Source organism: Castor canadensis, chromosome 14 (genome assembly GCF_047511655.1).
Source record: "Castor canadensis chromosome 14, mCasCan1.hap1v2, whole genome shotgun sequence".
Taxonomy (NCBI): Eukaryota; Metazoa; Chordata; class Mammalia; order Rodentia; family Castoridae; genus Castor; species Castor canadensis.
The window spans coordinates 35,968,696-35,995,541 of NC_133399.1; the positions used below are offsets into that span (position 1 = coordinate 35,968,696).

Below are 26,846 nucleotides of genomic sequence, written 5' to 3' on the forward strand. Positions count from 1 at the left end.
CTTGATTTTTTGCCTGAACTGTAATCCTCCTGATCTCTGCCTCCTAAGTAGCTGGGATTTTAAGTGTAAGCCCCTATGCCTGGCTCAAGACAATTTTTTTTTTTTGGTGATACTGAGGTTTGAACTCAGGGCCTCAGGCTTGCAAAGCAGGAGCTCTACTGCCTAAGCCATGCCTCCAGTCCCCAAGACTATTTTTTTAGAACAGTTTTGGGTTCACAGAACAATTGAATGGAAGGAAGGCACAGAGAGATCCTGTTTACTCCCTGCCTTTTACTTACTGCAGCCTTCTGCACTCCACTCTGAGCATCCCGTACCCCATGCAGGAGCTGAAACCCAGGGCCTTGCACATGCTAGACAAGCAGTTTGTGTTGGAGAAATTTTGTTTTATGCTTTCTTTGCAGTACTGGAGTTTGAACCAATGCAGGGCTTCACGCTTGCTAGGCAGGTGCTCTATCATTTGTGCCACTCCACCAACCTTCGTGTGTGTGTGTGTGTGTGTGTGTGTGTGTGTGTGTGTGTACTTCTTTTGAGATAAGGTCTCGCTTTTTGCCTGGGCTGGCCTCAAACCTCAATCCTCCTAATCTCTGCCTCCTGATTAGCTAGGACTACAGGAGTGAGCCACTGGCTCCCAGCTGTGTTGGAGAGTTTTAAATGGAGCTTAAAGGGGTGTTGTGCGAGGGATGTTTTGTGGAACAATCCCTTGGCTGCAGTAGGGAGGCTGCTGTGGTCCCCAAGAACAGAGACGGTAGTGTCTCAAAATCAAGGACTTGGCAGATGGGCCTGCTGAGAAGCCAGGAGATAGGTGAGCAGAACTTGGTGACCTATAACATGACTCCAGAGCCTGCCTGTCATGGAAGGGCAGGCGGTACAGCCCATTTTGAGAGCATCTGGTTCCAGCCCTCCAGGCACACCGTGAGCACAGAGCACCACCAGGTCCCCATGCAGGGCCTGGAGCTGTGGCCACGGGCAGCCCTGGGCTTCCTGGGGCCCCTTGTGGTCAGTCAGAATCCTCCCACTCTGGAATCAGCTTCTCTCTGTCATTTGCACCTCTAAGAGTCCATTTAGGAAGCAGGTGGGAGGGTGGGAAGTCAGCAGATGGCACAGGCAGATCCTCTAAGGCAATCTGACCTTGGAAAAACCAAGCCTGACCTCTTAGTAGGGCTGATTTAACTAGTAAATGCTCAGGTCTCAGCACATATCTTAAAATTGGAACTCTGAGAGATGAGCCTGGCCCTTGCTCAAAGATGACATTCAAATTCGTGAAGCGTTCCATATACTTATATATACATTTTTTCCAGGCATGACAGTGCATGCCTGTAACTCCAGCTAAGTGGGAGGCAGAGGAAGGAGGAGGAGCATCTTGTTCCCAGGCCAGCTTAGGCAAAGTCAGTATGAGACGCTATCTAAAAAAAACAAGCTAAAAGCGAAAGGAATGGGAGTGTGGTTCAAGCAGTGGAGTGTGAGGCCCTGAATCTAACCCCAATAACACAAAATAAAATAAAATAAATGCTTAGGAACATGATTCTCTGGGAGCCCTTGATGATGTTTCAATTTCTTTTCTTCCTTGTTTCTTCCTTTTGGGGTTGGGGGAAGTGGGGTTTGAACTCAGGGCTTACAAAGCAGGCACCCTACTGCTTGAACCACACCTCCAATTTGTTTTGCTCTGGTTATTTTGGAGATGGAGTCTCGCAAACTATTTGCCTGAGCTGGCCTCAAACCTCAATCTTCCTGATGTCAGCCTCACCTGAGTTGCTGTGTCTAGCTCAAAAAGAAGTTTTCACACATTACAACGTGGATGTACCTTAAGCATCCATGTTGATGCTCAATGAAATAAAGCAGACATGAAAAGGACAAAAATTGTGTGGTTCAGTCAGGCGCTGGTGACTCATGCCTGTAATCCTAGCTACTCAGGAGGCAGAGATCAGGAGGATTGAGGTTCAAAGCCTGCCCCAGGCAAATAATTCACAAAACCCTATCTCAAAAAAAACCCATCACAAAAAAGAACTGGTGGAATTGTTCAAGTGCCTTCTTATCAAGCATGAAGCCCTGAATTAAAACCCCAGTACTGAAAAAAAAAAAAAAAGTACAGTTCCACTGACAGGAGGCCCCTAGATCCACAGAGACAGGAAGTGGGATGGTGCACACCAGGAACTTCAGAGTGGGGAGATGAGAAGGTTCTGGAAATGAGTGGTAGGGACGGCTGCACAGCAATGTACTTAGTTCCACTGTACTGTTCACTTAAACATGATTAAGATAATAAACTTTATGCTATATGTATACTTATCAATTTTTTAAAAAATGTGTAACAATTAATTGTGTATTTTAAAATAGCTAGCAGAGAGGTTTTGGGGTTTGTTTTTGTGATGCTGGGAATCAAGCCTAGGGTCTTATGCATGCTAGGCAAGTGCTCTACCATTGAGCTACATTCCCAACCCTTGGTTTCTTGACAGGGTGTCAGTAGGTAGCCTAGGCTGGCCTCAAACTCACAATCCTCCTGTTTCAGTCTCCTGAGTGCTAGGATTACAGGTGTGCACTACACCACCCTGCTATAGAGAAGATTGTGAATGTTGTCAACAAAGAAATGATAAATGAGATGATGGGTGTGCCAATGACCCTGATTTCATTATTGCACACTAAATGCATGTAGTGAAGTATCACACTGTACCCCACAAGTTTGTATGATTATCATATCAATTAAAAAATTTTAAAAATTAGCCAAGTGCAGGTGGCCCATGCCTGTAATCCTAGATACTTGGGAGGCTGAGATGGGGAGGACTGAGGTTCAAGGCCAGCCCAGGCAAACAGAATCACGAGACCCCCATCTCCAAAATAAGTAGAGCAAAGTGGACTGGTGTGGTACAGCTCAAGCGGGAGAGCACCTGCTTTGCAAGTGCAAAGCCCTAGGTTCAAACCCCAGTCCCACCAAAGAAAAAAAGAAAAAATTAAAAGCCCACTAGAAATCTGATGGCTTCACCCCCTATTTAAACCTCACAATACAGTCTGATAGATTTCCTTGTATGTGCATGGAATGTTTTTTGAGGGATTAACACAGGCAGCTCACAGGGGAGGGAGGGAGTTCGGTAACTAGGAAACCAGAGAGGGAATTTCCATTCAGTAATCTTTGGACCTTGCAAGCTTTGAACCATGAATGTTTCCTATTAAAAATAAACATAGCGGACAGGCATGTTAGCACACACCAGTAATCCCAGAACTGGGGAGGCTGAGGCAAGAGGATTGTGAGTGAGAGGCCAGTCTGGGGTACATAGCAAGACCCTGTTGGAAAAAAGTAAAATAAAATAAAAAATAAACATAGGGGATGGGGAATTCATATTCAATGTGGACAGAGTCTGTTTGGGAAAAGAGAGTTGTGGTAGTGGTGGTGGGATAGCCGCATAGCACTGCCAATGTGCGTAACGCCACTGGGCCATGCCCTTAAAATGGTTAAGGTGGTTATTTTAAGTCGCACATGCTTTGCCATAATAAAAAATTAATAAACATGCCAAATGTGGTGTTTCATGCCTATAACTCCAGCACTGTCGATGCTGAGGCAGAAGGATCAAAATTCAAGGCCAGTCTGAATTATACAGCAAGATCTTGTCTCAAAAAAATTAATAAGCACAATTATATATATATTACCAAAGAAAGAAAAGACTCAGGAGCCAGACTGCCCTTGGAACCCTGGGTAAGGCCCTTCACCTATCTTGTGCCTCAGTTTGCCCACTTGTAAAATGGAGATAATATTAACTGCCTTATAGAACTGTAAGGACTGGAGGAGTCAGTCAACTGTGTGATATCCATCTTACAGGGGTGAGAATGCCTGCCTTGTTATGATCGGGGATAGAAAACAGACAAATGTGCCAAATTGCCAGTGGCTCACGCCTGTAATCATAACTCAGGAGGCAGAAGAGATTAGGAGGATCAAAGAGGTTTGAAGCCAGCCCTGGGCAAACTGTTAGCAAGATCCTAGCTTGAAAAAAACCCATGACAAAAAAGGGCTTGAAGTAGCTCATGCAGTAAAGTGCCTGACTAGCAAGTGTGAGGTCCTGAGTTCAAACCCCAGTGCTGCCAAAAAAAAAAAGGGGAGAACTTTGGAGTCACTGATAATTTATTAGTTTCCTGTTGCTGCCCTAACAAATAGCTGCAAACTTCAAACAAGTTTATTCTTACAGCTCTGGAGGTCAGAATTCTGAGTGGGCACCAGTGCCCTGAAATCACCTTGAGAGCAGGGATCAAGCTCCCTGCGGCCAGATGTTCTAGGGGAGAACCCATTTCCCGGCCATTTTCAGCTTCCAAGCCCGGTTTCTGGCAGTCATAGGTTCATGGCCCTTCCTGCTGCTAGCCCAGCATGTGGTCTCTGACTTCTCTCGGTGCCTCCCCTCCTGATGACATCCAATCACTTGGAAAACCCAGAATGAGTGCCCCATTCTAAGACCCTCAACTTAATCTTTTTTTTTTTCTTTTATTATTCATATGTGCATACAAGGCTTGGGTCATTTCTCCCCCCTGCCCCCACCCCCTCCCTTACCACCCACTCCGCCCCCTCCCTCTCCCCCCCTCAATACCCAGCAGAAACTATTTTGCCCTTATCTCTAATTTTTCCTCAACTTAATCTTATCTGCAATCAGGTAATATACTCACTGGGTCCAGGGATCAGGAACTGAGTATCCTTGGAGGCCATGATTCTCCCTCCCATAACCCTGGCTGGAAGCCCTCCTGCACTTCCAGGCAGGCCCTTTTGCAAGCCTGGCTTTCCTCACCTAGGAAATCAAAGCAACAACCCCTGGTTAGGTGACTGCTGTAAGGCTTGTGCCATTCCAGCACCAGGCCAGGCAGGTGATGGTCTGCCCCCTCTATCCAGACCTTGCTTCAAGGACACGCAGTATGGGCAGGGCTGGTTGGAGGACTTTCAGTGGTGAGTGCCTGCTGCCCATTCTCTGAAACTGAACAAGTTCAGGCAGATGGGGCTGGATGGGCTCCCATCACTCAACATTTGTGCATCACTGGCCACAAATCAGGCACTAATGGCCAAACCTGTGGTTGTCTCCAGCACTGGTCCCCTTCACTTCTGGCATGACCTTGGCATTTGGGACCTCCACTTTCTTCTACCCATGAACTTTTCAGAGAACCACATCCCCACTGCTCCCCAAAGACTGGTGTGTCCTACTTTCAGTGCATCTGCCCCTAATATTCTTTGGTTTTTGGACAAAGGGTCTCACTATGCTGCCCAGGCTGGCCTTGAAATCTTGTTGCTCCTGCCTCAGTCTCCCCAGTGGTGGGATTACAGGCTTGTTCAAGCCCACTTTTAGAAAGTTACTCTTTGAGGACAGGGTCTTGAGCATATAGTCCATGAGCTTAGGATTCTGGGCCTGCCCCCAAGACAGTGTTCTGAGGGGTCCTGATGTGAATTCTTGGTTGCCACCTCCAACCAGAAGACCCTTACCATCCACATTTGGTGACAAGCCATCCAGCTGTCTTCTTGGATGTAGCAATTTTATTTTTGTGGGCAAAGGAGAAAGCTATGTTCATCTGTAGGGAAAACCAGCATCATGCACTTGGTGGTTCTGGCATTTTCCTTAAAGGCTTCAGGCCCTCCAGGACCCTCATGGATTATTTCTGGACCTTACTGTCCCCAGCCCTTTTGCACTCACCTGGGGCTGGCCATTTGGCTCAAGTTAGGGGTGTATGGTTTACAGTGCTGACCCACAAGGTCTCTCTCTCCAGGAGGCCTGACTTAACAGAGAGAAAATGGCATCTGTGTATGTTCCCCTTGTCATCTGCCCACTCTTGTGCCCATCCTCACAGCCACCTCTTGTCCTGGGTTCCTTCAGCTGGGGAGAGTCCTTCAGCAGCCTTTCCTGAGGCCTGATCCCTCTCCCTCCTTCCCTCCCTCCATGCAGTGGCTGAAATGCAACTTCCTCTCCAGACTCAGGTCCTCACTCCTCCTCCTCTTCCACTTCCTCTTAGGACCATGCAGCAAAATCCTTCAACTTGAGAAAATCTATGAGATCAGAGCAGACCAAATGCAATCCTTGGGAATGAAAGGTGAAAGGCAGATTTTGAAATTCCATGATCCAGTCCAAGACAAGCCGAAAACCCTGAACAGAGACTGGAGGGCATGCCCTAGGAGAGGTCAACAATAGCTGTGGGAGGGACCCCTAGGGGAGAAAGCTGGCAGGAGACCCAAGAACAGGGGAGTCTGGGGGACAAGCTGGTGTCCTGGGCATAGGACTCTGTAACTCTTGTGCTCCTAAACCATCTGACTGTCCTATCTTTGGGTAAGTTAGAGAGTTACACTGGCCTTCCTGTCCTCAAAGGAGTCCCAGTAACCCCACGTGGCCTCAAACTCAGGTATGGCCATACTATGATCCAACCTGGGGGTGAGGGGAAGAGGGAGGATCCACGAGCCAACATCAGAACAAGGGAGGCCAGGCTATGGTATGGGGAACAAACAGACCACACCCAGGGACCCCAAGACAGGCCCAAGGGCTGTGAACCTGGAAAAGCAGGGCCTCAAAGTCTTGGACGAGAGGAGGCTGGCTTGTGAGCTCATCCACAGGAGGAAACATCTGGGCAGACAAAGGGAGGTCATGGGATAGGTGGCTCCCAGCACAGGTCAAGGCTGTGGCCTGGCCCAGGCTTACCAAGCCAAGAAAGAGGAAGTCACCTGGCGCTTTACTCGGCTGCAGCTGCTCACGAGTCACACATGATCACCCCTACACCGTAGCATCGCGATTATCCCACTTCATTTATTACCAAAATATCACAGAATTCCAGTCATTGGTAACATACAGCATTTAACACAAACCTGATACCTGCGGAAGGAACTGAGTATTCGGACAATTGACTTGTTTGGAATCATCAGTAACTCCCCGAACCGTTACCACTCTGCACTTCAAAAATACGCTTTTGAGAGCTTTGGAAACTGAATTAAAATGTCTACACAGCTATGAACAATTGTTTAATAAAACTTTTTCATGTTTCCATTACATGTAAATATATCAATTTGGCATCTCTATAAAAACTCTGAAAATGGTGCAAAAGTTTCATTCTCTTTGAGAAAGCCATTGACAAAAAATATTCACACTTCACTAAAATTTTGAAAAATGGTCTTCTTTCAAAGCTTCTTTATTAATCTGAAATCTTCTGGATTATCAAAATCTAGGTTTGCTTTTTCCTCCTAAAACACTAAAGAACATTTAGTCACAAGGATTAAAGAGAGAGAGAGAGAAAAAAAAAAGGCAATGGGGAAATGGAAAACTGATAAGGACTTTTTTCCCCCTGTTTCTGAAAGTAAATTTAAAAAGCTAGTTACATAAGCATCCTCAAAAGAACACAATGGGATTCATTTTATTGTTGACTTTTGGACAGCAGTGTCAGACTTTATTGAAAACAAACCCATGTAAAAACAAAGTTAAAATGAAAAATGGTACCTGAAAAATAAATTATTTCATATAAAACAAATCAATAACTTAAAACACACTAATATACAAAATGTCTAGCCATCTACGGTACAACATGGGAATCAGTTGGTTCAATCCCCCCTCCCCCAAGCAAGCCACTGTAAACGCAACATCACGTGGGAAAAGAGGTGGCCCCAGCCAGTGGTTGGGCCTTCTCTTCCAGGGGAAGGAAAACACAGTCCTCTCAAAGTCTCCATCAGCCTAACTTAGATACTTGCAGTGTGTGACTTATAAATAAAATAAATAAATAAATAAATAAATAAATGAAATAATTTCCTTTTCTATGACCAAGAAAAACCTGAACTACATCACTGAGAGATTGTGGGAAAATACAATACAATCATTAGAGGTCGGGGAAATCCCTGATGGGATCAAGATTCAGGTTCTACTGCTCTGGAATGTGTCAATGATCAATGCCACTCAACAGAAAGCACTTGTGACTTCACTTGTCTCTCAGGAAGCTTGGGAACAGGACCCCCACTTCCTGGGAGTGTGGTGAACCCTAGGGGTCTTCCCTAAGGAGCTGCCTCAGGGCCCAGTAGGTGAGGCAGGTCCTACGAAGATGGGAAGGAGTGATGGTATTGAGATGGGGGACAGTTTCTTACTTTCTTTTGTCCAATTGTACAAAGCATATGGAAATAGTATCAGGCTAAATCTAACGTGAAATGCTACTGACAACTGATGTCAACTTTCATTTTCAAGTCTGACACCAGACTGGGATAACTCATGTCTTCTCAGTAACTTATAGACAAACGGCTCTTGTCTGGAGGCAAACTGGGGTAGATAATTAATTGCTATCAACTGTCTTAGGGGGCTCACCTACTTCTGTTACCCAGAAGGAGCCCCTTGATTGCCAGTTCCAAGGTGACAGCTTTGGCTCTCTACATCAGTGTGGTTCAGTCCATGGATGCCTGAGGTTTCCTGAACTAATACAAGTGCAGACTCTCCAAGGTTAAGGCAGCTGCCCTTGGCTAGGGAGACTCACCTGTCAGAAGGCAGAACCCACCCAGCACCATCCGCATGGGGCCCCAAGGAAGCCCCACTTTCAGATAGTGATGTGGAATGGTGGTTGTGGAGGGGACTAGGTACCCTCAGGTTTGGGGGTAGGGAATGTCACAGTACTGCGATCACAGGCATAGCCAGCACAGAAAGTCACACTTGGCACATTACATGGAAAAGCTAAATTGGGGCAGAGCCACTTGGGGAGAAGTGGGTAATTCAACCAGAAACAGGTTCACCAATTTGGAGCTGCTCAAAGTATAATAACTACCACAGGAAATGACATAGGTCAAAAGAGAATTCAATCAAAACCTCTTTGGTATTCACCAAACCAAAATTTTAATAATCTAGCATTATCTACTCTTTATTCTTTTTCATCAAATTCCTGAATGACTGAAAAGCACTCATTTTTGCTCTGTACAAATCTCATGAATTTGTAAAAAATTTTTTTAAAATGATTTATTTTGGGTTGTGACTTTTTTTCTTTGCAGTGCTAAAAACCCAGGGCCTTGCACATGCTAGGCAAAGGCTCTACCACTGAGCTACATCCCCAGCCCCCCAGGGTTCTGAGATGGCCTCTTTGCAAACAGGCCTGGAAATTAATGAACTCTCTGAGCCCAGGGCCAGCACCTAGGTTCTTTGATGGGGTGAGAACTGCTTTCAGAAATGCCGTATCAAAAGCTAAGTCTTCTACACACTGGCAAATCAAAGCTCCTGGAGAAATGCACTGTGATTTTTATCTAGAAGGCTGTTCAAACAGTGGAGACCAGTTCACTGAACTGAGAAACCCAGACCACCTCCACAAGTTGGCATACTCTGTTTCCCACTCCCATGTTCCAGCATCAGAACAATAACTAGGAAGCAAACAGGAGAGGAGGGGAGGAGAGCAGCTGAGATTCTGGCTGCGAGCTCATGGTGCCCTTAACAATTAAGACTTAAGACAGAATCCCCTTCAGGGATGGGATTCTAGCTAAGCTGCAGCAATGTGCAGGAGTGTGAGGATGGCAGGGAAAGTTTCTGGATTAGGAATCCCACTTTCACTCAGACATTGGTCCAAGGAACCAGAAAGGGCTACTTTTTTCCAGGAAAACATTCTGGTCCCAAGGGGAGGAGCGCTCCAGGGCAACAGAGCAGGGACCCTTTTGTGTTGGATCCAGGCAGATGGGCCTGGATTCTAGGTTCCAGGAGGAGGCCCCATGTGTTGGCTTTGAGTGAGGACCTGGGATTTCTGGGATGGGGGTGGGAGGAGGCCCTGTATAGCACAAAGCCCACTTCTATACAACAGAGCCTGAGTGTGGGGCAACCTCTTCAGGTTGCCCTGAAACAGGCCCTCTATGAAGGTCAGAGAAAGGGGGCAGGGGGCAGGCAGCCTCAAATTGTCCAAGGGCTTCTTGAGATGCTGACCTGCTCTGGAGACGACTGTGCTTGTTGCTCAAATTTCTACTTAAATAGTTAGATTAATAAATAAATAAATAAATAAATAATGCTATCATCCCATGATTCCAAGAACTTAAAAAACAGCCTGTCGTTAGATATTTTATCTCAGATCAAGGCTAAGATCTGCCAGTACTGAGTTATCCTGGTTTTGATTCTTTCTGTACACTAGTTATTTAAAAACTCAGATCACATTCCTGAGAAGCTGCAGGGGACCGGCCCTATCTCCTCCGCAGGCCTTCCCTTGGCCCCTTCCTGCCAGCTCTCAGGTTAAGAACCACTAATCCATGACCGTGTTCCTACGCCATGGATTCAGAAATGCTTTCTCTTTGAGACAAGTGTTTTGTTTCTCAAGGTCTTACGACTCCTCCCTGAATGCTGGGCTGTCTGTGCCTTCCCTAGCCAAAAAGAAAGAAAAGGTAAAATAAAAAACAAAACAAAACTCGAGCAAAACAAAATCAAATTTAATGGTCTTAAATGCAAAAGTAAAAACAAACAAAAAACACAAAAAAGCAAAAGAAAATTAACAGAACAGAACAACCCCAAATGTCAAGGCAGTTATGAAGAGAACTTTGAGGGTTAATTTTTAAAACTACAAATCAAAGGTTTTGTTAATAGATAACTGGCAAGAAGTACTTTTCTGCTGAGTGTCCATAAGAAAGCAAAATTCCAAAACAAAATCCGACTAAGATAGAAAAAGTCTAGCGCTCACAAGGAGGGATGCGAGAAATACAATGCTCAAATGTTTATGTGTTATTAAAAAATAGAGCTATCTTGCACATTCAAGCTATGTTAAATGCTCTTGGAAACTGGAGAAATCATGTGAACAACAGTGTCTGATGTGTGGGGCACTGTGCATGCAATGTGTGGACAGCAACTGGGGATGTCAGAGGAGCGACACATCTTCAGGTGTGCCTGGAGCTCAGGTCTGACTCTGGAATATACTGGAGTTTCCCTGAAACTCTTTGGTCCATTCCCATTGGTGCCCGGGCTAAGGAAACACCTTTGTGTCCTCTGGAGGGCCCAGCCCGGCCCAGCATGTGGACCCCCTCCCTGGTGGTAGCCCACAAGGGATAGGTGCGCTGCCACTCCCAGAACCACTCCACAGAGCCCAGGACTGAGTGAGCAGGAGGTGGCAGCGGAACCTGCTTGGGAAAGCAATTTCCTGTCAACCAAAGCATAAATCGCTTAAAAAAAAAACGTACACTCGACATCTGTCTAACATCTTTAGATTAAAAACTAAAACTAAAAGATTGTTTTTTAAATCCAGTTTGTGGAGACATCGAGTATAACGAGTGTTAGACAGTCTTAGAAGTTAAAGCATGCTTCAGTTCCACCACCATCCAGAGGGACTGGTTAATCAATGCAGTCTACTTAGGTTTCTGTTTAATATATATTTTAAAGGAAATAACTTAAGAAACTTAAAATTGGCCTAACATTGTGGGATTTCAAACATTTGAACATGTCGGTTGCATCCCAGAGTATAAAAACCTTTTCACTTCTCATTTAGACTAAGACAAACACTTGTGAAAATTGGCGCAAAATGAGTTGTACACTAACAAAAAAGTTTCAACTTCTTCACTCTTAATTATCTATTCCGTACAAAAAAAGCATGAGCGAGTTATTTGTGGGACTTGTTGGTTTTGAAGGAAACCTGTAAGATTTTGTCCCCCAGGCGGTAGCCATTCAGACTTGCTATGGCCATTGCAGCTTCTTCATAGTTTGTCATGGTCACAAAACCAAACCCTTTGCACTTGTTGGTGTTGAAATCACGAATCACTTTCACATTGGTGACTGCGCCAAAGGGGCCAAACATCTGCCAGAGGATCCCCTCATCAGCATCTTGCCCCAGGTTGTAGATGAAGATGCACCAGCCCGAAGAAGCGTTTCCGGGGACATTGACACCAGAAATCCCACTCATGTGATCTACACCCATAGGGGAGAACCTAGCAAACAGAGAGCACATGTTCAGGTCAAGGTCAGTGCAGGTGATTTGGTGACATAGGAGCAGCAGGGGATGGCAGGAATAGGACATCTGGCTCAGGCACACACCAACATAAGGACATTGGGTCCCCTTCCTTCTCTATGCAGCCCAGCTCCTCCAAGATGCAGTTGCTCAAGACTGCGGTACCACTTGTGTCAAAAATTACTTTAAAAAAAAAACCATACTAATTGTATAAATTACAGGGTTCACTGCCTCCATCCCTGTGTGTGTGTGTGTGTGTGTGTGTACGGAGGGCTGTTCAGTTGTTTCTGTGGCCTGCTCCATCTTACTTTATTTCTTGTGGTGCTTGGGCTGTAACTCAGATTTGTGCACCACCACATCCCTAGTCTCACTCGTATCTACCTATCTAATATATTTACGTATTTGCGGTACTATCGTTTAAACTCCATGCCTCCAAGTCCTCCGCAAATTGAGCCATACATGCAGTCTTTTAATTAATTTATTTATTTTGCTTTAGTTATTTTTTTAGATAGGGTTTTTTTTTTTTTTTTTTGCCTGGGTTAGCCTAAACCACAATGCTCCTTAGTCCTCCCATGTAGCTGGGACCACAGAATTGAGTAAACATTCCAGGCTTACTGGTTGAGATGGGGGTCTCCATAACTTCACACCTCAGCTGGCCTCGACACACAATACTCTACATCCCGACTAGCTGGGATTATAGGCATGAGACACCACACCTGGTCCTTCCCACATTTTAAATGATGGTGCTTCTTCCACATCCTCCTAGGCAGATAAAAGCACCTGTAGGTGTCCCACACTGCCAATCTCCCTGGTGTAAGTGTACATGTGCGCTTATGTGTGTGGAGAGAGAAGGAAGTTCTTTTTCCAAGTTTAGTCCCTTCTCATCATGACACCCTCCCCCCAGGGGTCACAGCAAGCCAAAAGGACTCTAGTGAGAGCACAACCCTGCATGGGGCTATTATAGGTTACAGGAACTCCTCGCCACAGCTTTGGGCTGGCTCAATCCATCCCACAAGGACCAGGGCCAAACACTGAGAGCTGTGAAGGTGTCAGAACATCAGCAGCCACAGGTCACCCAACTTGACCAACTCATGGAGCACTTCCCACCGCGATAACTTTTGTTTACTTTAAAAAAAAAAAAAACAAAACTGGAAAACATGTGGATACAGAAGGACTGCGGTGGACTAAGGTGGATGGTAAAACTGTTAGCGAAGCTATGCTGCACCTTACATGTTTTGTAAATGAAAACTGTATTGGGCTTAGGGCTGATTTGGGAACACCTGATTTGGGGTGCCTTCAGTGGTCCTAAGGCCATCTTGGACAAGGAGACCACAGTATCATTGACATGGGGTGGGAAAAGGCACCCCAGGTATCTGTGGAACACTAGGCCAAGCTACTTTTCAATGAGAACTGGAAGGAGATGCCAACACTGCAGTCCCAAGTCATCAGAGTAGCCGAAATTTTCACATAGATATTTTAGTTGACCGGCTCTATCCACCTGTTTTGAATCTGCAATTCAACAGACTTCCAATCAAAGAAAGTATCTGCAAAACCCCTGCATCTGTCCTGAATGTGTAGACCTTTTTCTTGTCATTATTCCCTAAATGATACAGTGTAACAACTATTTCCATGGCATTTATATTGTGTCAGGATATGTCATAAATCACCTAGAGATGATGTGAAGTCTCTGGGAGAACGTGTGTGGGTTCTATACAAACATGATACCATTTTATCTAAGAAACTCAAGCATCCGAGGATTTGGCATCTGAGCGGGTGAGTCCTGGAACCGATCCCCCATGTACAATGAGGGACAACTGTATCCTGAAAATAATCTGGGGTACTTTTGGTGATACTGGGGTTTGAACTCAGGGCCTCACACTTGCTAGGCAGGAGCTCTACCACTTGAGCCACTTTACCAGCCCCTTTATGCATTGGCTATTTTTGAGATAGGGTCTCGAGAACTATTTACCCAGGCTGGCCTCAAACTGAGATCCTCCTGATCTGTGCCTCCTGAGTAGCTAGGATTACAGGCGTGAATCACTGGCACCCGGCTAGGGTACTAGTTTACCATAATCTTTCCTCCACATGCTGGGATTACAGGCTTATACCACCATGGCCAATATCCAGCAAATGACTCTCATTAAGAATTATTCATGTCTGTTGGTCTTTCTCCTACTGATGGGAGCTGATTTCTTTGACCCACACCTCATTCTCACCTCTGTTTTTGTTTTGTTGTACTGAGGGTTGAACTTAAGGCCTCATGCTTGCTAGGCAGATGCTCTACTCCTTGAGCCATGCCTCCAGTTCTTTTTGCTTTAGTCATTTTTCAAATAGGGTTTTACCTATTTGATTTATGCCCAGGCTGGCCTGGACCACGATCTTCCTAGTTATGCTTTCTGCTACCTAGGATGACAGGTGCACACCACCATACCCACTTTTTAATTGGTTGAGATGGGGTCTCGTTGACTTTTTATAAGGCTTTGAACCACAATCCTCCCAAGAAGTTGGGAAATACAGGCATGATTCACCAAGAGCAGCTGTACAGATACTTTTGATGGAGGTGGGGACAGAGCTAGGAAATGGTCCTGAGAGGCAACTCTGTTAGGATTGGCCTCATGTCCCCAGTGTTATCTACTCTGTGTAGCCATCCGCCCGCAGGGTTGCATGCAACTTGAAAGAGCATGGCAGACTTCCAGCACACAACCTACAGACCCACCTGAATCTCTGTGCCTGGTGGTGCACGGGGCCTCCGAACCGCCTTGCAGGAGAGTGGTACAGCTGCGAGAGGAGGGCCATGTTTTTGTTCTGGTTGGGATTGGCTGCGAACTTCACTGTGATGGGCTCAGAGGAACCTGGGGGTTTATGACCATTGAAACTGGTAATTGCCTCTTCTGCTTCCGACCGTTTGTCAAACCGGATAAACGCAACCCCTCTGGACAAACCTTTTTAACAAACCAACAGAAAAGGAATTAGGGGAAAAAAAAAAAGGACTTGTAAAACTGAAAAGCAAAAGTCAAGTCAATCTACTACGCTTCAAATTGGACATCTAGTTAATGAAATAAATAAAATTAAACCTAAACATGAAAACAAATGAACATATTAAAGAAAACAACCAATGATAATAAAAGATTAAGGGTTCAGACTCTTTTTCCAGTTGAAGCAAGGGCAACCACAGTCTTGCTACCAAAAGATATTTTGGTAACACATATCCTAAACAGATACCCTGAGCCTGTTTTCTAAAGGAAAGCAACACCAGGAAAGATAGTGTCTTGGTCACTACTTAGCCACCAGTTGCCTTACACAGTATGGGTGCATGGACATTCTAGGAAGTGTGGCCCTAGGCAGAGGGCTGGGTCAGAACTCCTCTTTTGCTGTAGGCCTGTGTCCCAGCTATTGCCTCCAAACGTCCACTGTAAGGAGTAATAGCCAGGTGGAGGGCGATGAGGGTAAGACTTGAAGCCCCACCAGACCTTTCTGGCTTGACCTGAGCCCACCTTTGGCTGCCTCAGCCTACAGACCTTCTCAATGACTTCAGGAGAGTATGCAATACTGGAACCAACCTTCTCCTAGTTCTTTCCTGCCCTGCTGCTTCACTCATCTCTTACAGGCTCTCCTGTGAGGCCCAAGGACCTCCCATCAACCCCAACTGCCCTCAGAAACAAATTAGGTCACTTGCCCTCTCTACAGAAAACCTCCCCACATGGACAACAGAGCAGAACCCACCAGATTCACCAGGAGAATCACAAGCCACTGATAGGAGCCCCTCTATGGAAAGGGCCATGGTCCAACTGGCACAGCATCAAGGGGCAAGAGGAAACCTTTCCTAGCCACCTGAAGGCAAGCCCTGCCCTCCCTTTGGAAGCCAATCCCTCACCTGAGCAGCCTGAAACCCGAGGCCTGATTGCTGAAGGCAGTGTCATCAGCCCAGCTGGAGTGTGAGATACAGAGCAAACTGGGAAAAGGAAGGGCCCAGCCACCCTTCATTTGCTACCTGTCCACATTCTAGGCCTCTGGGAGGAGAAAATGGGTTGATTCTGTCCCTGGAAGAGCTTGAGGAATGGGGCAAGGCATAGATGTGTTGACAGTGGGGCAGACTGGCTCCTTCTCCGGGGAAGAAGAATGTTAAAGCCGAGGGGAAGGACAGAGTATGGGGAAAGGTAATGGCTAAGAGGCCTGTCCAAGTGACTTCTCTGGGCTCATAGGCAGGAGAGGCTTCCCCAGCTTGGCTAAGCACCCTCATTCTCAAGACTAGCAAAGGCGAAGTGGGGCTTCTCTAGGAAAAGGACTTTTTGCACATGGTGAATGATAATGACCAAAATGAGAGAGCCCAGGACTTCAGGTGATCCACTTAGTGAGCCACCTGTCCTCAAATCCCTTCCTACATTTTGGCATTTTTCCTCATCATTTCCAGAAAGGTTCTCAATACACCCATGATTGAGATACTGTGAGCTTTGCATGAGGACGCGGACAACAGCCAAGGACTCTTTCTTTACAAATGTAGAAAGTCTTGGATACCTCTCTCTACTGAGTCCTCAAGCTCACACTCCAACTCTCCAACTGGGATTCTCCTCCTGATCTTGGGGCCATCCCTCCCCCAACACAGCAGTTTCAAAGTTGCCACTACCAGGGTTCCATGACTATTTAAATTTATATGCCTAGCATGTGTGAGGCCATGTTCAATCCCCTCGAAACAAAAGAAAACATTTCAAATGACTTAGTAAGGTCAGACCTAGCAATACACAGTGTTACAAAGATGTTAGTGCCTTGACCTCACTGTCAAATTTCAAATTTGAAAGATACCTGAAGTCACACACTAAGCCCATGTTGGGTTTCTATTTACTCTTATGTGGCACGAATGACAGATTAGTTAGTCCTGCGCAGCTAAATACAAATCTAACATTAGGCCAATTGGACTGAAAGCTGTGACAGGCTGGCTCTCACACAGAACCACTTCAGAGAGACATCACTCTATTCCTAAAGACCTGTGACAAAGCAGAGAAAGTGTTTGTACAAGTGTGCTTTCCTTGCCTAGTTTTATACAATGGTGTTTGAATGAGAACTGCCTGAGTGAAATGAAGAAAACCTGGAAACAAAAAATAATGGTATTTCATGAAAGGGGATATAAAACCATTAAATTATTTGATGAACTTATAATTTTTGAAGGTGGCTCTATTTTTGCTTTTATTTTTTCTAGTGTTTTCTGGATTAATAGCAGAGACCAAGAAATGGCACAATCTCCAGATAAGTGAACTAATAAAGTTCACAATTAAGGATGAATGAAAGAAATTAAAAAATAAAGTTCTGTCTGAGTAGGGGGTGGGGGCTTCCAGTCCCCTTGCCGAAGTGAGTAAGAGAAGTCCAAGGAAGGGAGCAATGGTGAGGGGAGAACCCAGGAAAGCATGGTTTGTGTGTACAGGGTGTTCCTGAGGGAGGGCTCCAATTGAGAGTTTTCCATACATGGTAGTGCTAGGACTGAGTCCCAGAGTCCACTAGGCAGAGCTGCTACAGCCAGTTGGGAGAAGGCAGAGTAGCTGACAAGGCCACTGTCCCACAGCACACAGCTCAGAGGGATACAGCTCAATGTATACAGTTCCAACCCTGCCTGCCATGACCTGGAAGGACCAGGGATAAGGCAGGGATTGTATGGGTCCACCCACTGCTGGTCTCTCAAAAGGGAGGTCATCCCCAAGCTGAAACTACCACAGTTCAACTACCCACAGCCAAGGGGTGGGGCATGCAATCTGTGTGGGGAGAAAGTAAAAAAACTACAGGTGATGGAATGGGCTTCACTGAGCCCCAGTGAGCCTGTGAACAGACTTCCTTTCTGGTTTGTCAGCAAATTCCCACTCCTGCTGGGAAGAAAGCACATGGATTCTAAAGTAGGAGGGGCCTGCCCTGAAGACAGGGCTGCACATGAGGCTTAGTCCAGAATGTCCTGGTCCCAGTCCCTAGATTAGTAGGACAGGCAGGCAGGCAGAAGGGTTGAAGCACAGCCTTCAGCATGTGTATGTAGGTCTTTGGTTCATCTGTGCCCAATGGCTTCACATACAGCCCAGAGCTCAAGTCCTATACTGAGGTGGCCCAGGAGGAACTGGGCCAAGTGGCTAGGATGCTAGCGAGATAATTCACTGCCTTTGTGCACTCTGAGCTTGTTCCCTGGAAGGGAGCATAGCAATTATGAAGACTGAAGAAGGGTCCACCTGAAACAGCAAACAGTGTTGCTTGAAAGCAATACAAAGTCAGGGCTTGGAACCATAAAAAGAGACAGTAACACACCATCTGCCTGCAATAGGAACTGCAGTGGACAGATGAGCAACTGCCTTTCCACTCCACTCCACTCATGCATGGTAGATGAAGTCATTTGGGTGCCTAAGAGGAGGTGCCAGAATTCCTTGGAGTTTTATTATAAAATGTTGGACTTCTTTTAATGCCATCTAATTTCCTCAGCTAAGGTCTTCACATTTCCATTTGTCCTTTATTTGAAGAATATCTAATGATTCTGAAAACCAAACAGTGATCCTCCTTCCCTAGAACACCTGGTCTTTGGCCTGGAGGAACGCCCTTAAGCCCGTCCCTGCCGCCTGCCATACCTGTGGTCTGATCCACAAGGACCCGGGAGTTGATGATTCGCCCAAACCGAGAGAACATGTCCTCCACGTCCTTCTGGGTCATGGTTCTTGGGAGCCCACTGATGTATAAGTTGGCATCTTTAATGACCTCTGAGCTCGGGCGAGCATATGACACCTTAAAAACAAAACCACATTCTAGGATTAGGTTGGGTACACAGCCAAAGCACCAAGGAGGGCATCAAAATGTAGAATTAAGAAAAGTCAATGCTGTGGCAGGAAAGTGCACATGACAACTTTTCATTTTAATGCTCATGATCTGTAGCAGCCTGTGCTATCAACTCACTATGAGACAGGCTATGAGCCAAGACACCTTGAAGTGTTTTCTCACTTAGTAACATGGTGATCCTTACTATCTTCAACAAAGTGGCCATTATTCCTATTTTGGAAAGTCAAGAGATTGAGGACCCACAGTGGTGGGTGGCAGGGCTGGGATCCAAGCTTGGGTTGCCTGTTTTACTGTCTGATGAACTGAACAGTGAGTTGGGGCTGGGACAGGATCTGGTCCCCACCTGAGAGGAGAATGAGGTGTGGCACACAGAAGAGCTGGGAGCCCCTGTGAGCATATATAACACTTCCTGCCAAGAGGCAAGCTTCTCACAGAAGCCCAGTGGGACCCAAGTCTGTCCCTCAAATGCTCACTATTAATGTCTGTGCTGGATGATGGGGAGGGAGGCCCCAGAGGCAACAACAAGGTGTTTGGTCTTTCCCAGGTGGACACTGTTGGCTATATGGATACCACAGACCAGGAGGGATGGGACCAAGGCTACCCCTGATGAGAAGGTATAGCTGGCAGGAGGTCCTTCTGCTTGCAGAGGAATAGTCTGGCAGGGCAGCAGAACTCACAAAGCAATCCAGGAGCCTAGGCATAGAAGAGGGAGAGTGTTCCTGAAGGGTGGGGCTTGAAGCAGTACAGGAGAGAGAATGTTCTCTTTGAGAGACACAGAACTGCTGAGAACATACTGCAGGGAGCAATGAACCTCTTGAGTGATACCAGGCAGGAAGGAAACTAAGGGGCACAAGGTATAGTCAGGGGCCTGGGGGAGGGGTGCCTCTGATGAAGGGGAGCTGCATATGCCAATGTTTCCTGGAAGCTCCCCATCTGCTCCTAGGCCCAGAGAACCTTGGTTCAGCCTGTGGGGCAGGAGCCATTCCATGGGGACACTTGGCCATTCCATGATTGAGGTCAGGAGTTGATACACATACAGCACTTCCCACCTTGGCCCATAGCCTCCCCACAGAGATCTAAAAGTGTCTGGGTCAACCATCCAGCCTCCCCACCCCAGGGTCTCCAGCTACTCTTTGCTTTCCCAGATTTAGGCGGGAGCGGGAGCTAGCTGCTGCCCAAGACCACCCCACCCTGAGTGCTGACCGAGGCTACATGCAGGATGGATCATTCCTCAGCTTCCAACAGAAGATGTAGTGGGAATGGGCATTCCCAAACTGGGAGCTCTAGCATTGTTGAGCAGAGCTGGCACTTCCCCAGATGATGCCCCAAAGGAGAAACACCTTTTGGAGTCAAATGCTGGAGAAAACTTCCATACCAAAGGGCAATGGTTGTCTTCAAGGACCATGATAACTCTGCTTTACTCTGCTCTCCAGCCACTGTCAAGTTCAGAGTCAAACAATAATCACATGGGGTTGTACTAGAGCAGCTGGCACTACAGGAACCATTAGGGTGCTGCTCCATGGCACCTTGAGAGTCCTCTTTCCTCAGCTCCTATCAACACTTGTTCTTCAGCTTCAATCTGGTCTTTTCCTGTTCTCAGGAAATCTCCTGTGAGGGGCTGAATTGTGTGTCCTGATTTCCAATTCAAAGTCACATGGTTAAATCTTAATTCCTCAGGATCTCAAAATGTGACCTAATTTGGAGACAGGGTCCTTATAGATGTATTTAGTTAAGATGACATCACATGGAAGGGTGGGCCCTTAATCCACTCTGGCTGTATCCTTATAAAAAGGGGGAAATTTGGACACAGGCATACATACAAGAATACCAAATGAAGATGGGGGCAGAAAGCAGGGTGATGCTTCTACAAGCCAAGGATTGCCAAGGATTGCCAACAAGCACCAGTAGTGAGGAAGAGGCCTCAGGTGGATCCTTCCCCAGTGCCTCCAGAAGAACCAGCCCTGCTGACACCTCGACCTCAAGACTTTCAGCCTTCAGAACTGTGAGATGGTTAAGTTTCTGCTATTTGAGCAGTCTGGGGTATTGTATTGGGGCAGCCGTACCAAGCTTGGCACGTTCTTGACCATGTAATTGGCATGAGTCCCTGCACCAACTCAATGACAAGCCCCACCCCCATCCCTATTTCATTATTAGCACCATTGTATTTACCATGCCCTGACACACTATGTATTTTACCTAACCAACTCCATGAGGGAAACACTTGGGTGATCACTGCTATAACCCAGCACCCAGACTCAGGAGGATGCAGGCATTTATTAAATACCTGCTCAATGATCAACATAGTCACCAGTGCTAAGAATACCTCCTGGCTGGGTGTGGTGGTGCATGTCTGTAATGCCAACAATATAGGGAGGCTGAAGCAGAACTGCGAATTTGAGGATAGTCTTGGATACGCAGTGAGACCCTGTCTCAAAAAAACCAAAACCAAAGTCAACTAGTTGGTGTCAGACTAAAGGTGATGTATGAGATGAACCCGTATTTATACGCTGCACAGATGGGCTGCCCTTAAACTGGGGGTTCTCAAGACAGGCAGAGCAGGGCAGGTGATTTAAAGGCTCTCAATCTCTAGGAATCTGGCTTAGCACCTGGCATTGGCTGGGGCCTTTGGTAAAGGTTTGCTGAATGAAAGAACATACTTGGAAGACAAAGGACCCCAGAATACACCAGAGGAGCTGCTAAAGGAGCCAGGCAGCATCTACATAGAGATGACTCCAGAAAGGATGACCAAGGGCCATCATGTCCATGAGGAACTGGCCTGTTTCTGTAGAACTAGGACAGTAGTGAGAACCGCCGAGAACCAAATTCAGTTGGCCAAAGGCAGGGATGTCAAAGGTGTAGCAGACTTCCACAGGCACTCAGTCAGGGTGACAGGGAAGGACAGCAGCACCTGCCCAGGCCTGCTCCCTTGTGGCCCCATGAGGTACTGGCTTTGGCCTCAGGAAGGGTCACTTCCTGTCAACATCAACCTCAAATGGTGGATCAGATTCATACAGGGATGTGTGTTTTTTGCCTGTGAGTAACAGAACACCGCGTTTATGAATAACTGTTCTGCTTTCTACCTTGCTTGGCTGCCTCAGAAACAAGAGCATGAGAGCCTTTTCCAAATGAGGGAGATAATTCCTAAGAGGTAGGGTGCACACTTGGGGCTGGGGCCAAAGAATCAAAGTCCCTGCTTAGGAGAACATGCCAGAACAAGTGGCTGCCTTCATTAACCTTTACTGTGTAAGGGGTCTTTAGGAGCCTGTGCCACATACAAGGGTACATGCATGAGCTGTCCTTCTGCCCTGGAGCAGCTCCAAGTCCACCTGGCACAAGGCACAGCAAAGAAATCTGCTTCTTAGTAGTTCCAGGAAGGGTTTGACCACCCAGTAACCAAGATCACAGACCAATTTAAGGACGGAGCAGAACCCTCCAGACTGAATGTGCACTGCTTTGCCCAGGTGAGCAGGCTTCCCTGATGAGCTGGCAAAAATAATGTTGCACCAGGCACCGCTGGTGGCTCACACCTGTAATCCTAGCTACTCAGGAGGCAGAGATCAGGAGGATCTTGTTTTGAAGCCAGCACCAGGCAAACAGTTTGCAAGACCCTATCTCAAAAAAACCCATCAAAAAAAGGACTGGTGGAGTGGCTCAAGGTGTAGGCCCTGAGTTCAAGCCCCAGTACTGCAAAATAATAACAACAATAATAATAATATTGCCAGGGCCATCCTGCAGTCACTCTAGAAATCAAATGCAGCCCTGTGCACCTGTATTTTTCAAGTCCCCAGGTGGTTCTGATACTCATGTAAGCCCAGGAAACACATTTTTGTGCAGGTCCTAAAAGGGATCCCCCTACGCACTGATGTGTGTGAACTGAAAGGAGTATCCTCTTATGGGGAGGGATAATGTCCTGTACATTTCATACAGGACAATCTCACTCTCAATACTTCAGATCAATAGAGATGATTCCAGTAGGTGTATGTCTGTATGTCTTGGGAACAAGAGGTTAACAACCCAGGTCTGTGGGCACAAGACCAGAGCCCGTGAGAAAGACAGTGGCCAAAGAAGCTATGTAGCTATGGCACAAAGTAAGGTCATGGGGCAGAGGCTCAGGGAAGGCCGGTGGTGCCTAGGACTGACAGTGGGTGAAGAAACAAAGGTTGGAGAGAACATGAGGCTGGTTCTGGACAGCAGCTACTACCATACTCAGGGGCTGCCAGACAGATCGTGGGGTCAGGGAGGAGGTGGGGTCCTGCTGTGAGAAAACCATCCAAACAGAGAGAGTGGCTGAGGCAGCAGGTTCAGGGGGATGCAGAGGCAGAAGAAGCTGATCTGTGCAACCAGAAGGACCTGCTGACTGAGGAGAACACAAGAGCCCTGCCTGAGGCCCCTCCCACAGGGCACTGCATGGCAGGTTCCATTATCACCTGTCACCCTGAAGCCTCCCCCCAAACCACCTGCCTGTGTCACATGTGGCTTTCCTATTTCTTGTTTACTGACTGCAGCCACTTCCCCCTGGCTCCTGGTTCCATGAGGACACTGAATCTGTTTTGGTCACTGTCTGGAGAGTGAGTTTATTGAGCAGGTACTCAATGGATGCTGAATGAACTGGTGAGAGAAGAGTTATGACTGGTGTGAGGAAGCAAGAAGGGAGCCCTAGGCAGGAGAGCAAAGACGGTCACACACTTCCAGGAGGACAGGATCCACATGGAGAAGGGAAATGGCAAGGCAAGGAGAAGAAACAAGCTGGGGAGGACTGACTTGGTGACCAAGTGTGTACCTATTTGATGGAGACTTCCAGATGCGGCAGGCCTCAGAGGAACAGTCAATCTGATGATCCCCTAGACAGTGAAAGGCCAGGCCAGGGCACAGCATGACCCCTGCTTGGGATAGGAATGGATGACATATGATTAGGTATCTTTACCTTAATGGTTTTTGACTGGAGCCTCAGGCCATTCAGCGTGCTGATCGCTCTCTCTGCATCCTTTGCAGTCACATAGTTCACAAAGCCATAGCCCAAGCTGTGTCCTGTGCAGGAGAACATGAAGATATTGGTAAACTGGCTGCCAGTGAGAACCAACAGGATTTTATCGGACCAAGCTCAAGGGTAAGGGCAGAAAAAGAGAAGACGAAAATAACACAACAAAGAGTCAATAGAAGTGGTCTTTGGGGAACCATATTAGAGATGGTGGCAAACTTTCTTTAGCAAACTCATTTTGTAATTAAAAGTTATTTAAACAGTAATAATGTGCTACTGACTGCATCCTGTGGAACTGAAGAGCACTATGGGGTCTGGGTACGTGAGTATGAGGAGAGTTATAGCAGGCCAAGCCCGTGTGCAGGGCCAGGTAGACTATGGGATGTCTATCTTATGTCCCTGCTGGTTCTCTGATATCTTGTTCCTCAGAGTGGGTAGGCTTGCTGGTTCTGGCACCACTGAACACTCATTCCATTCCCTTTCCTGAACCTAAAGCCATCTGGACACACTTGAAGAGCAGTAGAGAGCTGGGAGTTCAAGGAGAAGCCAGAGCTGAGAAAATCCCCAGCCTGCCAAGCAGCCCCAGCCCTGGCCAAGATTCCAGGTCCTCTCCTGGCAGCAGACTCCACTGTAAGTAACAATGTCACCAGCTCAAATTCAGGACAGTTGTAGTAAAGATGAAAAGCTGAGCGCAGGGGGCTCACCACCTGTAATCCTAGTTACTTGGGAAACTGAGATTGGGATGATCAAGGTTCAAGGCCAGCCTGGGCAAACAGTTCTTGAGACCAAAATGATCAGAGCAAAACGGACAGGGAGTGTGGCTCAAGTGGTAGGGCTTTGCAAGTATAAAACCCTGAGTTTAAATCCTAGGTTCCACAAAAAAAAAAAAAAAAAAAAAAAAAGTAAAAACTCCAGTCCACAAAGAAGAGCAAGGTGACAGGTAGGGGTCCCAATCCCCTCTTTGTGGAACACTCAGTTCAGGCAGGAGCAACCACCAACCAGATACCAGGGGAGGGACACAACACAGCAGGGGGAAGGCCCAGGGAGACATAGCTGCGGGCGGTGTGTCTCAGAGGATACCTAGCCAAACCCTTTAACTAAAGGAGCACAATTCACATTCTAGCTCAAGCTGTCACCCACAATGTTAGTCAGCACTTACTTCACTCTGCTCTGGGCACCAGAGGGAGTAGGTACATGAAAGGCCTGAAGCCATGCAGAGGCAGAGATTCTCATGGTAGCTGAGCCAACAGCAGATGAAACCCAGACCACTCTCACTAAAAACAAGACCCCAAACCCTGTGGACAGCATAACTCAGTCTTGCATTTTCTTTTCATTTGTTGCCACTTTTTCAAGTAAACATTTTTCCTTGGGAAAATTAATACACAGAGAGTCCTCCTACCAGCTTCCCCTCTTAGTAAAATTTTACACGAGCATGGTACATTTCTTACAATAAAACATACTGCTAATGTCCATACTTGATGTCCTTAGTTTTTCCCTTAAGGCCACTGTCCCAGGATTCTACCCTACATTTAGTCCTCAGGTCTCCCTAGGCTCCTCTGGGCTCTGACAGCTGCTCAGACTGCCCTTATTTTTTTTTCTTTACTCATATGTTCATATGTGCATACGCTCTTTGGGTCATTTCTCCCCCCTACCTCCTCCCTCTGCCCCCATGACTGTCTTTATTTTTGATGGCCAAGCCATTCTGCAGAAGGCCTGGTTGGTGTTTTATACAGTGTCCCCTATTCTGGGTCTGTCTAGTGATTTTGGTTGGAGTGATGAATTTCAGTGAAGAAGACCACAGAGGTGAAGTGCCTTACTAACCACATCTGATTGAGGGTTAAGTGCCTATGCTGTCAATGTCATACCATCCTGATCACCTGGTTGGGGCAGTCAGTTTGTTGAATTCTCCCCCACCCCTTTCCACATTGTCCTTTCTGGAAGGAAGTCTGGCTGTACAGCTGACACTTCAGGAGCAGCCTTGTGAATCCCATTCCTCCTCCTCCTTCACAGCACAGCAGCTACATGCATTATTTGCAATTCTACACAGGTCATTTTCTTTTTGGAGTCACAGCAGCAGGAGTTTAAGGCCAGGGCCCACCCAGCACTATCAGTTCAGAAAACTACTAACAGTGCCAGGTTGGGAACTTCAAATTCTCCATAAAAAGTCCAGACTATAAGTCTGCACAGTACGTCACACCTGTAATCCCAGACACTTGAGAAGCAGAAATTGTAAACATCTTAGTCCAAACAAAACCAAAATACCCTATTCAAAAAATTAATAAGGCAGAGGGCAGAACAGGTTCTGCCCTGTGGTGGTGCGGTGGGAGGGGGAGGTTGGCACCAGTGGGAGGTGGTGGGTAAAGGGGTAGGAGAATGAATATGGTGCAAATAATGTATACATATATATAAGGGAGGGAGGGAGGAAGCGGGGAAGGACTGGAGGCATGGCTCAAGTGGCAGAGCACAGCCTAGCAAGCACAATGGCCTGAATTCAAACCTCAATACTACAGGGAAAAAAAAGGGGTCCAGACTGCAAATGTGAAATATATGTGTGAAATATATGTGTGGAATGTCTGTGGTGAGGATTCTCAACCACCATTCCAGTCTGATCAGATTTTTTTACTTCCAAGCACTTGCTGTTTGAGACCCCAGGACAGAGCACCTTGGCCTCTCTGAGGCCTCACTGTTTAAGACTTTTTTGTCTTTCTCCTCCAACCCATGACCCTGGACGATCCATCTCCTTTGCTGCTGGTGCCTCAAGTGGCCTAAGCACTGCTGGGAAAGATCAGACACTAATGAGGACTTCCTTTCCAGGTCCTGTCCAGACACCAATGAGGACTTCCTTCCCAGGTTCTGTCCATGTCTTCAGTCACAGCTGGCTCTGCTCACTTCTGCTTCCTCCCCTCCCAGTTGCTTGGCAACCCTGGCCAGCCCCACTAGGTGGCTACTGCTGACACTGAGGTATGGCCCTGAGGTCTTTCTAGATGTGTTTTCCTGAGCTCTCAGTAGCACTATCTGACTTGGGATGCCACCTCTTCCAGGGCATGGCAACAACACAAGGTTGGCCTCCCGTTGCCTATCCCTCCTCAGGTTCCTCAATCATACACTCCTCTTGACTACACATGAGCATATGTGTGCCTGTCACAAGGAAGTCACACAGCCTCAGACATCCACTGCCTCCTTCCTTGGTCTGGCTCTTCCTCTCACCTCCTCA

The 26,846-nt window shown here is 46.8% G+C and overlaps 1 protein-coding gene and 1 non-coding gene across 3 annotated transcripts in view; one reads left to right on the forward strand and one right to left on the reverse strand.

The window, feature by feature from the left end:
• Positions 1 to 1,177: 1,177 nt before the first annotated feature.
• On the forward strand, positions 1,178 to 1,279 carry LOC141417062 (U6 spliceosomal RNA). Its single transcript, XR_012441689.1, has one exon. It is a non-coding gene; the product is annotated as a U6 spliceosomal RNA (small nuclear RNA).
• A 5,446-nt stretch (positions 1,280 to 6,725) lies between these two features.
• The window catches only part of Elavl1 (ELAV like RNA binding protein 1), a 38,489-nt gene continuing 18,368 nt past the window's right edge, over positions 6,726 to 26,846 (reverse strand). For both annotated transcript variants that reach the window (XM_020182652.2, XM_074054251.1), the window contains 4 exons: positions 23,579 to 23,682; positions 18,450 to 18,603; positions 14,576 to 14,801; positions 6,726 to 11,839 (listed from right to left, as the gene is read on the reverse strand). In XM_020182652.2, the coding sequence (XP_020038241.1) occupies positions 11,515 to 11,839; positions 14,576 to 14,801; positions 18,450 to 18,603; positions 23,579 to 23,682 (809 nt within the window). In that variant the 3' untranslated portion in view covers positions 6,726 to 11,514. The remainder of the gene's footprint in view (positions 11,840 to 14,575; positions 14,802 to 18,449; positions 18,604 to 23,578; positions 23,683 to 26,846) is intronic.